The following is a 16,649-nucleotide window of genomic DNA, read 5'->3' on the forward strand; positions in this document are numbered from 1 at the left end:
AAAGTGATGTAGAATTATGCTTTGATATACGATGAACTTCATTAACAGATTCTAGTATACAATAGAAATTTAATAAAATACAATGCAGCACATAGAGATTTCTAAATATTTTAAGGAAAAAAATAGCTCATTTGGTGGTATATCTAAAGGACTTGGTTATAAGACAATAGAAATTTGAAATGTCTCCATGTGGAATGAATCTAAAAATATCCATTAGATTGAGGACATAGTACATTCATTTTTCTTTCACTCAAAAAGAGAAATCAATTTCTCTGCTTGGATTTTTTTTTTTTTCTTTTTGAGACAGAGTCTCACTCTGTAGTCCAGGCTGGAGTGCAGTGTTGCAATCTGTACTCACTACAGCCTCCACCTCCTGGTTTCAAACAAGTGTCATGTTTCAGCCACCCCAGTAGCTAGGATCACAGGCATGCACCACCACACCTGGCTAATTTTTGTATTTTTAATAGAAATGGGGTTTCACCATGTTGGCCAGGCTGTTCTCAAACTTCTAGCCTCAAGTGATCCACCAACCTCAACCTCCCAAAGTGCTGGGATTACAAGTGTGAGCCACTGCACCCAGCCCCTGATTGGATTTTTTAAAAAAATAATCAGTAGGCCGGGCATGGTGGCTCACACCTATAATTCCAGCACTTTGGGAGGCTGAGGTGGGTGGATCACTGGAGATCAGGAGTTCGATACCAGCCTGGCCAACATGGTGAAACCCTGCCTCTACTAAAAATTTTAAAAAAAATGAGCCAGGTGTGGTGCCGCACACCTGTAATCTCAGCTACTTGAAAGGCTGAAGCAGGAGAATCGTCTGAACCTGGGAGGTGGAGGTTGCAGTGAGTTGAGATTGGTGCCACTGCATTCCAGCCTGGGTGACAGAGCAAAACTCCATCTGGGGAGGAGGCGGGGAAGTGTCTCACACCTGTAATACCAGCACTTTGAGAGACGGAGGTGGGCAGATCACTTGAGGTCAGGAGTTTGAGACCAGCCTGGCTAACATGGTGAAACCCTGTCTCTAACAAAAATATAAAAAATTAGCCAGGCGTGGTGGTGTGCACCTGTAATCCCAGCTACTCAGGAGGCAGAGAACTGCTTGAACCCGGGAGGCGGAAGTTGCAGTGAGACGTGATCGTGACACTATACTCTAGCCTGGATGACACAGTGAGACTCCATCTCAAAAAATAAAACGCAACAATAATAATAATCAGTTATCATAAAGGACTGCCATGAGTTTCAGTAAATATTCGTATTTCTGCCAATGAAAGGAATTAAGGTTAGGAGGGCCAGGGAGAAGGGGATGGTGAGAAAGAGATTCAAATAGTACCTTTTGCATCATCAGAACCTGAAGCCAAGAGTTTAGGATCCATCAAATTGAAGTCAACACTCCAACACCTCTTCTCATGCTCCTGGAAGCAGAAGGAAGACACAGTAGCCTCAGACAGAACAGAGATACCAAAATGAATAAAGCAAGAAAAAAAAAAGAAAAACTGATACCAATTTATTGTTATGGGGAGAGGAAAATAGGTTAGAAAACAAATGAAAAGCAAGTAAGATGTTGATGCAAAGTACTTTCAAAACTTTTTATATATATACATTTACTAAAATTGTTGCTTTTAGAAATATATTTGATGCATTGTATAAAGACTAAAGTCTTAGGAAATGCTTTGGAAAAGTATTTGGTACCAAAAAAGGTAGATGGAAAAAAAAAAAGTTTTTGGTATTGCATAGGTTTTACACTAGTAAAAAAAAAAAACACTAAATAGTGACTTCATATCTGTAATTCTAAAGCACATGAAATACTAAAAGTTTTAACAAAATAAATATATGATCCATATAACATGTAACTACTACTCTTCATTTACCTGATAGACCTTTGATCTCTGTCCGGTGAATCCATCCCATAAAATAACAGTGCCTTCATAATCACTGCTAGCTAACAGGTTCTTATGGTAACTACTCCAACTGATACAGCTGAAAGAAATACAGTTAAAAGTTACTTTACATAAAAATAAATAACAATGGGATAAAAATAATTTCAATGTGTTCAGAAAGATTTGCACTAGTTAAAAATGGTCTATATCAGTTAACAATCATTATTCTGCCCAAAACATATCTGGGAAAAGACAGCAATAATTTTGAAATTTTAAAAATTGAAATGAACAAGTAATGACCCTAACCACTTTTTTTTTGTTTTTTTTTTTTTTTTGAGACGGAGTTTTGCTCTTGTTACCCAGGCTGGAGTGCAATGGCGTGATCTCAGCTCACCGCAACCTCCGCCTCCTGGGTTCAGGCAATTCTCCTGCCTCAGCCTCCTGAGTAGCTGGGATTACAGGCACGCGCCACCATGCCCAGCTAATTTTTTGTATTTTTAGTAGAGACAGGGTTTCACCATGTTGACCAGGATGGTCTCGATCTCTTGACTAACCACTTTTTACTGTGATCACTAGCTGTAAGATGGGTGAGCCTGGAGCAACCACTGGCCATCTTCGACACATGAGGAAAGCATGCCAATCAGTGAAGGTGATACTGTCCAGAGGGCTCAAGGCATACCATGGCAGAATGACAGACCTGATGAGACTCTTTAAGACCCTATATCCATCTGTCCATTGAAAAAGTAAATAAATTTTAAATTAAAAAAAAAAAAAGACCCTGTATCCAGTTTTGCCAAACCATATAAGCCAAATAAACTACAGTGAATTGGTTTTCTGTATTTACATCCAAACAGTCTTGACTTGACTAATTATAACTTATGACTAATCCAATTAAAAGCATCTAAAAGAATCAAACGTTTATCGTTTATGGTTTTGGCTATTCTCAAGTGCTCCAAAAGTCTACAACATATAAAAATGTATACTTCTGCTGAGATACATATCAGCATCATGAAGATAGTAAAGGGAGGGAATATTATGCAAGAAGCTACTTATAAAGCAGTTAATGTAAATGACTTCTTAGACATGAACACAAGGTCTTTTGCTTTCTACTAGTTGTATTCATGCTAAATTTCAGAGACTGGAAGAGTCTATTTGCATTTTTAAATATATTTAATTAGAATTTCTGGTAGAAACTATATAGAACAGTTAAGAGCCACATTTTGAATTTAGGTAGACTTGAGTTCAAATTCCAGATCTGTTACTTACTAGCTGTGGCTCTGGCTAATTTAGTTCACTTTCACAGTAGATGTGCTCCAAAGCTATTTTAGACATGCTTAGGTATTGATCCTTTCAGCCACAGGCCCACAGCTTTCAGCCTTGAGTGCTTTCACCATTTATTCCAATGTACCAGGAAGTATTGCAGATTTTTACATGTATAATTATAGAACAGGTAGGTTGCACATTTAAGTGTTCTAATTCACATTTTCATTATGTAACATAAATACTTGCTATGGGCCAAGTATCATTCTGAGTGCATTACGGGGATTTTTTAAAGGTACAATCCTATTAAATAGGTATTACTATCATGGCCTCCATTTTATAAATAAGCAGCATGAAATGTTTAAGAGCAGACTCTAGAAACAAACTACTTCAGTCTGAATCCTGGCTCCTCTATATACCTGCTGTATAATCTTATGTAGGTTAGTAAATACCTTTCTGTGCCCAGCTTCTTTGTATAAAATGGAGCAATAATGGTAAGTTTTTCATAGGTCTGCTAAAGACAAAGCACTTAGGATTATCCCTGATATTTAAGAATTCAATAAAGTTGTATCTAATTCATGTTATATCTTCTTCACTTAGGACATAAACTATAATAGATTCTCAACGACGAGTGCCACTAATGAATGGGCAAGCTCACCAATTATCAGGATAGTATTTTTATAAATGAACTAGAAAATAGAAAACTATAACTAATTACACAAAGATTGTAACAAACATACTATGTATGTCATTTTAAAAGATAAGAAGGGTTCAAGGATGGCTATTTTGAAAATGTTCAAAGTTACATACAAAGTTATTATTAGATGATTTCCTCATAAAGCCAATGCTCATGAGTACAGTTTGGGAAGCTTGTTTAGAAAAGAAACAAAAAAGCAGATTCTAGGATTCTTCTTAGATTTTTTTGGGAGCAGATCAAGTACAGCCTGTAAACATTAACAGTATTTTAAGTCTGAAAAGCACTGCTTATGAAGTATAATCTCTAAAACATAAAACATAAACACCATTCCTTCAGTGAAAAGCAGAATGTTCTTATAAAAAATTCTTAAAACTAGAAATCATGCTAATATGTTGAGATATGTCCATGCTAGGGGAAAAATTCCTGATGTTTTTGTATTAAGCTACATTAATCCTTATTCAATACTCCACAGCGTCTCCGACAATCATCTGCAACAAAGACCTTCATTTGATTAAGTGAAAGAAGAGCTTTCATTTGGCAACTAGAAAAAAAAAAAAAGGCTAACCCCACAAGAAAAAAGCAAGCAATAGCTGCAAGAAAGATAATCCAAATAATAATACATACTCTGTATACACAGTACAATTATAGTGTTCACCATGAATGAGTAAGAAGTGTCACGGAGCTGAGGGTACAGTAGCTCACGCCTGTATCCCAGCACTTTGGGAGGCCTAGGCCAGTAGATCATGAGGACAGGAGCTCAAGACCAGCCTGGCCAATATGGTGAAACCCTGTTTCTACTAAAAATACAAAAAAATTAGCCGGGCATGGTGGTAATCCCAGCTACTCTGGAGGTGGAGGCAGAGAATCACTTGAACCCAGGAGGCGGAGGTTGCAGTGAGCTGAGATCACGCCACTACACTCCAGCCTGGGCGACAGAGTGAGACTCCGTCTTGGAAATAAAAGAAAAGTGTCATGGCAAGGTAAAATAATCTTGTGATAATTACATATGCAAATTGTTACATATATACTGTATCATGAGAAGAAAATAATGTAAATACCTGATTTTGGAATTGCAGGTCATTTCATTTTCAGGGTAATGAATATCCACTGCATCCTGGATGACGGTGCCATATTCATAAACTTTAATCTTCTTTGTAACCCCAGCAATCGCAAAATAGTCACAATCCCGGTCAAATTCAATACTAAGGGGAAAAAGCATACGCCTTGCTCAGTAAGACTATTTACTTGTCTGTGTGACATTTATAAAGAGAACATTTCAGAATTTGCTATTTTCTAGTTCTAAAGTAATTCTCTCTACAAGGATAAGAGATCTACTTTAAATGCCTTCAAGTTGTACTAGGCCTCATATCCAGATTAAGTCATCAACACATATCAAATTAAAAGTGTTAGAGACTTGTGAATATCTACACAATTGTGCACAGGTGTACTTTTGTTCCTAGACACCTGACATGCTTTTCATTCAGCTCTAATAACCTATCACAGCTTAGTGAGAAAGATTTAATGGCATGAATTATTTGATATACCAGAAGTATGCCAAAAGATAATTATCAACTCATTTTTCATACATTCTAGTTATTTCCCTGCCATTTTGTGGAGATGGCAGAATTTCACAATATTCAATTTTTTAAAAAATATATTAGTATATAAGTTGAATTACTGAAGCAACTGGGTGATGACAAGTGGAGAGAATACATATAACTAAATCACTAAATTATCATTACTTTTTCCCAAATCCATACCTAATTCCCTCCCCAAATATCTCTCTGAATTATAAAACCCCAATGCACACTCCGTATGCCACAAGAGGTTAAAAAATAATAAAATGTCTCCCTTCCTTTAGCATTTCTTATAAAATTCACCCCCTCTTGCTGATCATTTTTATATAAGCTCCAAAATAAGCTAAATGAAAGCAAGTACAAGACTATTGCTCTTATAGAACCGAACTTGGAGCCTAAACAAAGTTGTTGTTATACAGCCAGCTGGGAATCCAATTAGCCCAAAGGTAGCAAAAGTTGAAATGAATCATCACATACATTATTAATCATTATTATTTAAGCCTCTTTTCTAGAGGTTTATCCATAAGAATTCTCATTGATCTAAAATTAATTACATAATACCTAATATTCATTAATCATTCAATAACTACTAAAACAGTTTGCATGTATTAACTCATTTAGTTCTCATAACAATCCTGTGATATATGTATTATTATTACCTACATTACACAGACGGGAAAATGAGGATTAGAGGTGAGGTAAACTGCCCAAAGTTAGTCAGTTTGTAAGTGGCTGAGATGGTACTGAAATACAAAGTAGTCCGGTTTCAGTATTGGTGCTAATAATTACCATGCTTTATCACAGATCAAAGCTCTTATGTAAAACTCAAAGTGTAGGCCGGGCACGGTGGCTCATGCCTGTAACCCCAGCACTTTGGGAGGCCAAGGTAGGTGGATCAACAGGTCAGGAGTTCAAGACCAGCCTGGCCAACACGGTGAAACCCTGTCTCTATTAAAAATACAAAAATTAGCTGGGCATGGTGGCATGTGCCAGTAATCCCAGCTACTCAGGAGGCTGAGGCAGGAGAATTGCTTGAACTGGGACCTAGGAGGAAGAGGTTGCAGTGAGCCGAGATCACACCAGGGCACCCCAGCCTGGGCTACAGAGCAAGACTCCATCTCAGAAAAAAAACACAAAAAACAAAAAAAAACCCTCAAAATGTAAAGGCTAAAGGTTTAAAATCTAATATGTATGAATGTATCTTCAGTACTGTGTATGTGTTTCTTCTCTCAAAATGCCTCGCTAATGCTCTGCATGTGTTAAGCATTCAATTAATGCATAAAAATACAAACACCTACATACAAAAAACACAAACATCTATTTTCTTAATGGATTACATGTGATTTCAATTCACAGAACAGTTAATGATTAATGATTTATTATTCAGAAGCTTGCTGAACCAATGATGATGAGTAAGAAAAAGACACGTTAAGAACATTTCAGGCTGGGCTAGGTAGCTCATGCCTGCAATCCCAGTACTTTGGGAGGCTGAGGTGGGAGGATCCCTTGAGCCCAGAAGTTTGAGACTAGCCTGAGCAACATAGTGAGACCCCATTGCTACAAAAAAAAAAGAAAAAAATAGCCAGGCATGGTGATGTGTTCCTGCAGTCCCCAGAGACTTGAGAGGCTGAAGCAGGAGGACTGCTTGAGCCCAGAAATTTGAGGCTGTAGTAAGCCATGACTGTGCCACTACACTCCAGCCTGGGTAATAGAGTGAGACTCTGTCTCAAAAACTACAACAACAACAACAACAAACAATATTACCCTTAAAGACACACACCAAGATGCCCACTTTTCATTTGCTTTAAACCCTTCCTTAATTTTATATAATTTTTGTAAAAAATTGACTGGACACAGTGGTTCACATCTGTAATCCCTGCACTTTGGGAGGCTGAGGTGGGCAGACCATGAGGTTAAGGATCGAGACCATCCTGGCCAACATGGTGAAACCCCGTCTCTACTAAAAATACAAAAATTAGCTGGGTGTGGTGGCACACACCTGTAGTCCCAGCTACTCTAGAGGTTGAGGCAGGAGAATCGCTTGAACCTGGGAGGCGGAGGTTGCAGTGAGCAGAGATCGTGCCACTGCACTCCAGCACTCCAGCACTCCAGCTTGGTGACAGAGTGGGACTCCGTCTCAAAAAAAAAAAAAAAAAAAAAAAAAAAATTTTTTTTTTTTTTACAGAGATGGAGTCTCACTATATTGCCCAGGCTGGTCTTGAACTCCTAGGCTCAAGCGATCCTCTCACCTCAGCCTCCCAAAGTGCTGGGAGTGCAGATTTCAGGCATAAGCCACAGTGTGCAGCCAATTTTTTAAAGAATTTTATTCAGTTAAGTGTCACTGACTAGAGCACAATTCAGCAAATGTTCTCTGCAGTAAAGTATGATACTACAGCAATGCAATAGATTTATTTGTACAAGCTCAATTGAACTGCTGCCTCAGCTACTACTTGCTGCCATGTGGATTTTAATGCACCATAACTACAACGATGGCAACTACTCATCCATCCCAACTCAATTTATACCCTTTGTCTCATGTCACTGAAGGAGAAATATTACTTTATCTGGTAAAGGACAGAGTTATTATCAAAACTGAAATTCTGTTGGTTTTGCTATAGATGAGACTTCAAGTGAACCAGTTATGTTATAACTAAATACTTTTTTTCCACCAACACATATACATAGCTAATAAATGAACACAATTCCAATGTTGTGCCAGTAAAAGTATGCCATTACTAAACTATTAGTTTTAACATATATAATACGTTTAAACACTAACCTATCAAACTAATAGCTTAAATTCATTTCAGGGAGAAAACTGACACCTAAGTAAAAATGCTGTCAAAAGAATTAATATGATGACCTAAATAAGTCTATTATTTCTTCCACTGGTACCCTGTTATTCAAGACAGCTCTCTCTCTTTGTTCAACACATTATTATTTGGTGACATTAGCTCACTCTTAATTCTCATACTAAAAAGTTAACTTTTTGTTTTGATTTCACTGCTATTACTTTCTTACATTTTGGCTATGTTTTGTTTTTAATATACTAAGGTATCAGGAACCTGTAGAGTATGTTTTTAAACATATTTTGGGGTTAACAAGGTCCTTTTATAGTGTAAAAATACATTTTAATAGAAATATTAATTAAAAGTATAAAAATAGTATTATTTCGAAAAAATTTTGATTACAGGGGAAAGAAAGACAAACAGGTTCCCCCCACAAACCACCTTTTTAAATGGAAGTACTTCCACATTACTAAAACTCAGGATTTAAGTACTTCCAGATACCGAAACATTTGCTCCCTCTCTCTGACATATTTAATCATACATATTCTCAAACATGAACATTATGAGATTCTAAAAACAGATTATGAACTGACTCAAATCAATACCTGTAATTTTCAGGTGCAGAGAGCTTTCTAGAGTTAATACAAAACAGATGACCTTTTATACAACACTATGATATTCAACTACTTTTATTATGAAATCTGATAACCCAAGCAAAAGTACTTCAAAAGTTAAACAGTAACTAGTTAGTCTGAGACTAAATAAAAGGTAAACAAATTAGTTGAATTCAAAAACAAATTTTAAGTCTTACTACTGTTACACAATGTTCATTTCTGCCATCCATTGTCAGCAGTAATTATGAAAACAAGAGGTTTATGAAAATTTACTGCAATGACAAATTCAATTTCACAGAATTTGTTTTTAATTTCAAAATATACAAGTATACTTTTGAAAAATAGTGTTTCTGGGGACATAAATTGCATTTTTCTTTCACACTTTGAAATATTTCAACTGTTAAAAGAAAGTGATTTATTTTAACAGCTGAAATATGTAATTCAGCTGTAGGAAACTAGCTGTATTCTTTGTCAAAAAGGTCATTAGTCAAGTGATTAAGTAGCAAGGCAAGAAACCGCACAGGACAGCTGATTAACGCATACCTCCAGTACAATGTGGCAGGAAGCAATGAAAGCTGTCAACAAGCCCAAGCACAGAATTTTGTCAGTGTTTCCACTGTCTGTCATATCTTTTTGCAATTATAAGTATTAACAACCATGGTGGATTAGTGTTCCTCGATGCCAGAGCCCAATTTATCAAACTAAAATATAAAGTAAGAGCGGTTGTCAAAGGTCTCATTCTCATTCATTATCATGATAATGTGCCTGGAGAGCAGGTAACTATAACTTCAAAGAAACAAAATGTAAGTTTAGAAATCAGCCATTTTAATGAAAATTGATGAGCAGATCTCTAAAAAATACAAACACAGGTAAAGTAAGAACGGATGTTATTCAGCTTTCTTCCAGATCAATAATACTACTTAAAACTTCCATAACATACGTAACACTTGAGATGTGTCAAGCATTGTTTTAACCACTTTACCTAAATTGTTCAAGTTTCAAATCTCCACTGTATAAAGAAACTGAGGTATATTGATGTTAAGTAATTTGTCCAAGGATATATCAGATAATTCAAATTTAAGTAATTGGTTCCAGAGTCTATGCTCTCAATCACCATGCAAACTTGCAATTTCAATGAGAACAAATGAGCTGGTCTTCAAAGAACATATACACAGACAAAGTAAGAAAAATAACACAGAATAATAATATACATTATATTATATATAGTGATAATAACACATAATTCAGCCTGTGCAACAGGTTAAACATAAAGGGATAAAAAAAAAATAAGGTAGGCTCATCAGGTTTCTAATTAGTAGAAGAGATTACAGACAATATAGGCAAATGTCAAATGGTAAGACAAAGTATTAATACAGGAATTTAGGAGGCAATAATTATTGGGGCCTATTTGAAGAAAAGAATGAACCATGAATATTCTCAGCCATCAAATGTCCAGAGTGCCAGTTATCTACCAGATTCTAACCTAGCTGATGAAAAATCAAGATTAAAAAAAAAACAAAAGACATTACAGTCATGTGCCATAAAAGGACATTTTAATGTTCCCATAAATTATAAGGAAGCTGAATTCCTATCATCTAGTGACTTGCAGTACAACATTATTCCCAGGTTTGTGGAGAAGAGGGTGTAAACAAACCTACTGTGATACCAGTTGCATAAAATATAGCACATACAATTAATGTACAGTATGTAATAACTGATAATAAACAACTGTTAATGGTTTCTGTATTTACTATACTACACATTTATCATTAGTGTATTTCTTCTACTTATTAAAAAAAAACAAACAAACTGTAAAGCAGCCACAGGCAGGTCCTTCAGGAGGTATTTCAGAAGATGTTATCATAGGAGATGACAGCTTCGCGTGTATTCCTGGCCCTGAAGACCTTCTAGTGGGACAAATGTGGAAGGGACGATGGTGATTTTGATGACCCTGACCCTATGTAGGCCTAAGCGTAGGCTAATACATATGTTTGTGTCTTAGTTTTTAACAAAAAAGTTTAAAAAGTAAAAATAAAATAAATTAAAATAAATTTTTAAACAGAAAAATGTATGAAGAAAGAAAATATTTTGGATAGTTGTTTAATGTGTGTTTTTAGCTAAGTGTTATTACAAACAAACAAAAAGTCAAAAAAAATATTCTAGGTCTTCACATTCACTCTCCACTCACTCACTGACTCACCCTGAGTAACTTCCAGTCCTATAAGCTCCATTCACAGTTAAGTGAGCTATAAAGGTATACCAGATGGTATACCCTATGTGTGGATATACAAATACCATTATTTTGCAACTGCCTACAGCATTCAGTACAGTGACATGCTGTGTAGGTTTGTAGTCCAGGAGCAAGAGGCCATACTATATCACCTAGGTGCCTAAGTACACTCTCTGATGTTTGCACAACAACCAAAATTTCTAATGACACGTTTTTCAGAACGTATTTCCATCATTAAGCAATGCATGACTGTATTTGAGAAATTAACAGAAGCATGTATTGAGCCTGCTTTAATGCTGACCTGGGCTACTGAAACAGCCTCCTTATCAAGACTACTACTGACTTTCCCTTTTTCTAATCGATTTTAAGGACTGAATTAGAATAAATTTCCATACACACACCTCTATTAATGTAATTCTGCTCATTTACTACTATTAAAAATTCAAACTCCATCTATTACTAAAGATCCTTAAACTTGGCTTGAATGTTTTCTTAGAACATATTTCATCAAAAAAAAAATGAGGGCCGGGCGCGGTGGTTCACGCCTGTAATCCCAGCACTTTGGGAGGCCGAGGCGGGTGGATCACGAGGTCAAGAGATCGAGACCATCCTGGTCAACATGGTGAAACCCCGTCTCTACTAAAAATACAAAAAAAAATAAGCTGGGCATGGTGGCACGTGCCTATAATCCCAGCTACTCAGGAGGCTGAGGCAGGAGAATTGCCTGAGCCCAGGAGGCGGAGGTTGTGGTGAGCCGAGATCGCACCATTGCACTCCAGCCTGGGTAACAAGAGCGAAACTCCGTCTCAAAAAAACAAAACAAAAAAATGAATGTAGACAATGGTTCCAAAAGTATACAGAAAACAAGCAAGTCTCCCTCCCAGTCTTGCCAATAAGTACCCAACTGCCCTCCCTACAGGCAACCAATAATTTCAAGGTGTGTACCTTACTAGTTTTTTTATGCATAAATGTGCATACATGTATTTTTTTAATTAAACACATGAGGTGACATCATACACACTAATTTGCACTTGCTTTTTTCCCCCTCATGTAACAGTATTTTGACCATCTTTTCGTATTAGTACATAAGAGGGCTACCTCATTTTGTCCTCAATAATTGTACAGATTTATACTGTCTGGATATATCAAATTATTTAACTAGGAACATTTCATTTCTAGTCTTTTACTGTTAAACAATGCTGCAAAAAAAAAAAAAAAAACCCAAACTCTTCTATATGTGTCAATTGCCACATAAGCAAGAATATTCTTTTTTTTTTTTTTTTTGAGACAAAGTTTCACTCTTGTCTCCCAGGCTGGAGTGCAATGGCACACACTCAGCTCACTGCAGCCTCCACCTTCTGGGTTCAAGCTATTCGCCTGCCTCAAACTCCTGAGTAGCTGGGATTACAAGCATGATCCACCGAGCCCAACCTGCAAGAATATTCTTAAATACACCTAGAATATGATGTGCTAGGTCAAAAAATACATGCATTTTTCTATTAAGTAGAAGCTAAACCTCTCTCCACCCAGATAATGCCACTAATAATTGCAATTTCTTTCCCAAATTTTCCCTTTGCTTTCTCATTCTAACTGAAACCCAGCTCTCCCCTGAAAACACTGCTTCCTCAAAGTCTTTCCACATTCCATGTTCAAACAGGCCTGGAAGTAAAGTCGGTGTCCTTACTATACATAGCTTCTTCCAGTCATTTTCTCTCTTCTCCTTGAAACCTCCCAGTTCAAAATCTCCTGTAACATATACCACCCAATATGTGTCCTTGATACTCCTTCTACCAACCCATGAGTTCTTGGAAATTCTAAATTTCAGCTGTCATTTTCTTAAAAATTATTCCTTTCATAAATGTTAATTATTTTATAACTGTATAGATGATTAATATCCTGATCAGTTTTCTTAACTTCCCCTTCTCCAAAGATCTTTTATTCTGCCGACTTCCACTTCACACAACCATGATCACACTGTAGAAACTTTTTCATTACCAATAACTTCACTCCCTCCTTTACCTTATGACATAACACTTTCTGACAACCACTTCCATTCTTTCCAGTTGATTCCTTGTCTCTCCAACAATCCTTCAAAGCCACTGTGATCTAAAAATGTATGGCTCCTATACCCACTGCTCCTCATTCTGTTATGTATTTACTTTCTTCTTTCCCAACATAAATTACATGGCCAGTAAATATAACTTCCTCACACAACTCTGCACTCTATTACTATTTTCATTTTCTTATTTTTTTTGTACGTTACCTCTCTGGCAAAACTAGCCCCAGTTAAATTTCTCTACCCACTCTACATTTGAACTGGAAGAGCTGAATATGGTTAGAGAAAAAAACATGCAACCATGTTCTCTGGTCACATTTTAAACTCATGATCACTATCCTTAAGGAGGCACTTAACTAACTTCATAGGAAACTTCCCTCAGCCACTCACTCTCCTATTCACATATAAAGAAGTTACATAATTTTTCTTACTCTTCACAAATTTCCCATATCTTCATAATCACTCTCAGCAAATTATTCTGTTTTTTATGCTTTTTGTTTTTTTCCTTGAAATGGTGCCTTGCTCTGTCGCCCAGGCTAAGATACAGTGGGGGTGATCTTGGCTCACCACAACCCCCACTTCTCGGGTTCCAGCAATTCTCCTGCCTCAGCCTCCTAAGTAGCTGGTATTACAGGCGTGTACCTTTATGTCTGGCTAATATTTGTATTTTTAGTAGAGATGAGGTTTCACCATGTTGGCCAGAGTGGGTCTTGAACTCCTGACCTCAGGTGATCTGTCTGTCTCAGCCTCCCAAAGTGCTGGGTTTACAGGCATGAGTCACTGTGCCTAGCCAAATTATTCTGCTTTTAAGTTTACTGAAACATATAAAAAGAACAAGAAGATACTTTCCAAAGGCTCCCACTAACCACATCCTCCACTTATCAGCATTTATACCAATATATTTTGATATATTCTGCAGTCTTTCTTGTCATTCTGAACACATGTGCTCCTAGATCTAACAACATATATACTTGTGCAGTAAGTCTCATCCTTGCTTATCTACTCAAGGATTGTTTCCTAAATTTTCCTCCTCTCTCCTGTATCAATCAATTTTTTTCATCTATACTGGATCTTTTCCATAAGCCTTTCAATGGTTTTCTTCCTTTTCAAGTACAACAAAACGAAACAAAACAAAATACCTCTTATAATCCTATTTCTGTTTTAGCTACTATCCTATTGCTTTCCTTTCTAATACCCTAACTTTACAAAAAAAAATTTCTAGAATCTCTCCTTTCATTCTCTTTAACTCACTGGAATCGAGCTTTTGCCTCCATCACTTAAAATGCTGTATGAAGGTCAATAATGACCTCTAGGTTACTAAACAGAACAGTAAACTCCGAATTCTGACCTTCCTTGAATATCAACAATAGCTGACATAATATGGTAACTCCCTCTTCCACAACAGAGCTCATTTTTCTCGTACCTTAACTCCATCACAGTCTACTTTGGTCATTCCTCCTCATCTTCATTTCAGTAATAAAGCATCCCAGGCTGGGCATGGTGGCTCACGCCTGTAATCCCAGCACTTTGGAGGCCAAAGTGGGTAGATCACCTGAGGTCAGGAGTTTGAGATCAGCCTGGTCAACATGATTAAACCCCATCTCTACTGAAAATACAAAAAACTGGCCAGGCACCGTGGCTCACACCTGTAATACCAGCACTTTGGGAGGCTGAGGTAGGCACATCATTAGGTCAGGAAATCAAGACCATCCTGACCATGGCGAAACCCCGTATCTACTAAAAAATACAAAAAATTAGCCAGGCATGGTGGTGCACGCGCCTGTAGTCCCACCTACTCAGGAGGCTGAGGCAGGGGAATTGCCTGACCTTGGGAGACGGAGTTTGCAGTGAGCCGAGATTGCACCACTGTACTCCAGCCTGGCAACAGAACAAGACTCCCATCTCAAAAAAAAAGACAAAAAACAAAAAATTAGCCGGGTGTGGTGGCGGGTGCCGGTTATTCCAGCTACTCGGGAGGCTGAGGCAGGAGAATCAGCTGAACCAGGGAGGCGGAGGTTGCAGTGAGCCGAGATCACGCCACTGTACTCTAGCCTGGGCAACAAGAGTGAAACTCCATCTCAAAAATACTAAAATAAAATAAAATAAAATAAAACATCCCAAAGCTAAGGTAAGTTCTTGTACTTCAACTCCTTTTTATCTTCCTGGATTTCTTTGGTGATCTCATATAGTCTCATGGCTTTCAATCTATACAGTACACTGATAACTATTAAGTGTTTGTCTCCCAAACCAGACCTCTTTCTATACTACTGCCTCACGCCTACTCGACAGCTCCAATTTTTAATCTAATAGGCATTGTTAACCTGTCCAAAATTGAGTTTCTGAATGCCCTGCCAAACATCTAGTAATTTCTTCCAGTTTTACTTGATTAGGTTAACAATTTTCATCTTTTATTTTTAAAAGCTCATGAATTTAGTAATTGTTTTTTCATAATATATTCTTATTTTTATATTTATTTAATTTCCTTCCATTTTATTTAGGTTTAGCTTGTTCTTTCTCTAATTTCTTTGTTTGGATGTTTAATTAACTTGTTTTACATCTCCTTTACCAGTATTTGTTCAGTTAATTTCTTTAGAGTAAGGAATTTTATTCTGGGTACTTTTAGCTATGTCTAATAGGTTCTATCTAATACACAGAAATTTCATCACAGTGGTTTGATTTCCATTTTGATCCTAGAGTTGCCAAAATAGCTATTAAATTTCCATATGGTATATTTTCCCTGTTTTCTACATTTGTAATAAATGTTTGATCTTCCTGTATTGTGATCAGAAAATATTAATTTCTATTTTCTGTAATTTGAGATTTGGTATAGGATCTAGATTCTTTACATTTTCTGATGTTCCATGGACAATTTAAAAGAAGGTATATCTTTATAAATGTTTGTATATGTCTTCTAGCTCGTTAATTATGTTATTTAGGGCTTCTACAGTTTTATTAATATTTAATTTTTGAACACTTAATCTGTCATGGACTAAGATCTCATGTGATTTAAAGTCTCATACCACTAGATGTGTTTCTTTTGTTTTACAGTTAACAGGGATTTTTTAATACACAAAGATATTTATAATTACACTTAAACTTCAGTATAGACTGAACCTTGAACATTATGAAGGGGTGTGTGTGTGTGTGTGTGTGTGTGTGAGAGAGAGAGAGAGAGAGAGACACTGACTTAATGCCTTCTAGCCTGAATTAAACCGTACTTTCAACTTTCACAGTTCAAAGTTTTAAGAACTCTTCTATACAAGCACAGATTTGTGGTTTATATTATAAGCTACTATAAAAACATTTTCTTATTGATAGGAAGTTTAGCCTATTTAAATTTATTAACATATTTACTTTTATATCTGTCATCTTATTTTATGACATATATTGTTTTAACTTCATTTTTAATTAAAACAGTCTTTGACCACCTGATTTCTTTCATTTTATGGGTTATTCTCCTAAATGGGAATTGTAGTATTTCTGTCTAGTGACTACATAGTTACTTTACTAATTACTACAGAAAGAAGTAAAGGATTCAATATATCCACT

General features: G+C 36.5%; 1 protein-coding gene across 5 annotated transcripts in view; it reads right to left on the reverse strand.

Moving 5' to 3' along the window:
- COP1 (COP1 E3 ubiquitin ligase) overlaps positions 1 to 16,649 on the reverse strand; it is a 235,552-nt gene that overhangs the window by 90,924 nt on the left and 127,979 nt on the right. For all 5 annotated transcript variants that reach the window (XM_012444565.3, XM_012444561.3, XM_064370558.1 and 2 more), the window contains 3 exons: positions 4,893 to 5,036; positions 1,869 to 1,977; positions 1,331 to 1,412 (listed from right to left, as the gene is read on the reverse strand). In XM_012444565.3, coding sequence (XP_012299988.1) covers positions 1,331 to 1,412; positions 1,869 to 1,977; positions 4,893 to 5,036 — 335 coding nt within the window. The remainder of the gene's footprint in view (positions 1 to 1,330; positions 1,413 to 1,868; positions 1,978 to 4,892; positions 5,037 to 16,649) is intronic.

This window comes from Aotus nancymaae, unplaced genomic scaffold (assembly GCF_030222135.1).
Source record: "Aotus nancymaae isolate 86718 unplaced genomic scaffold, 86718_ANA_hifiasm-v0.15.2.pri h1tg000108l, whole genome shotgun sequence".
NCBI lineage: Eukaryota > Metazoa > Chordata > Mammalia > Primates > Aotidae > Aotus > Aotus nancymaae.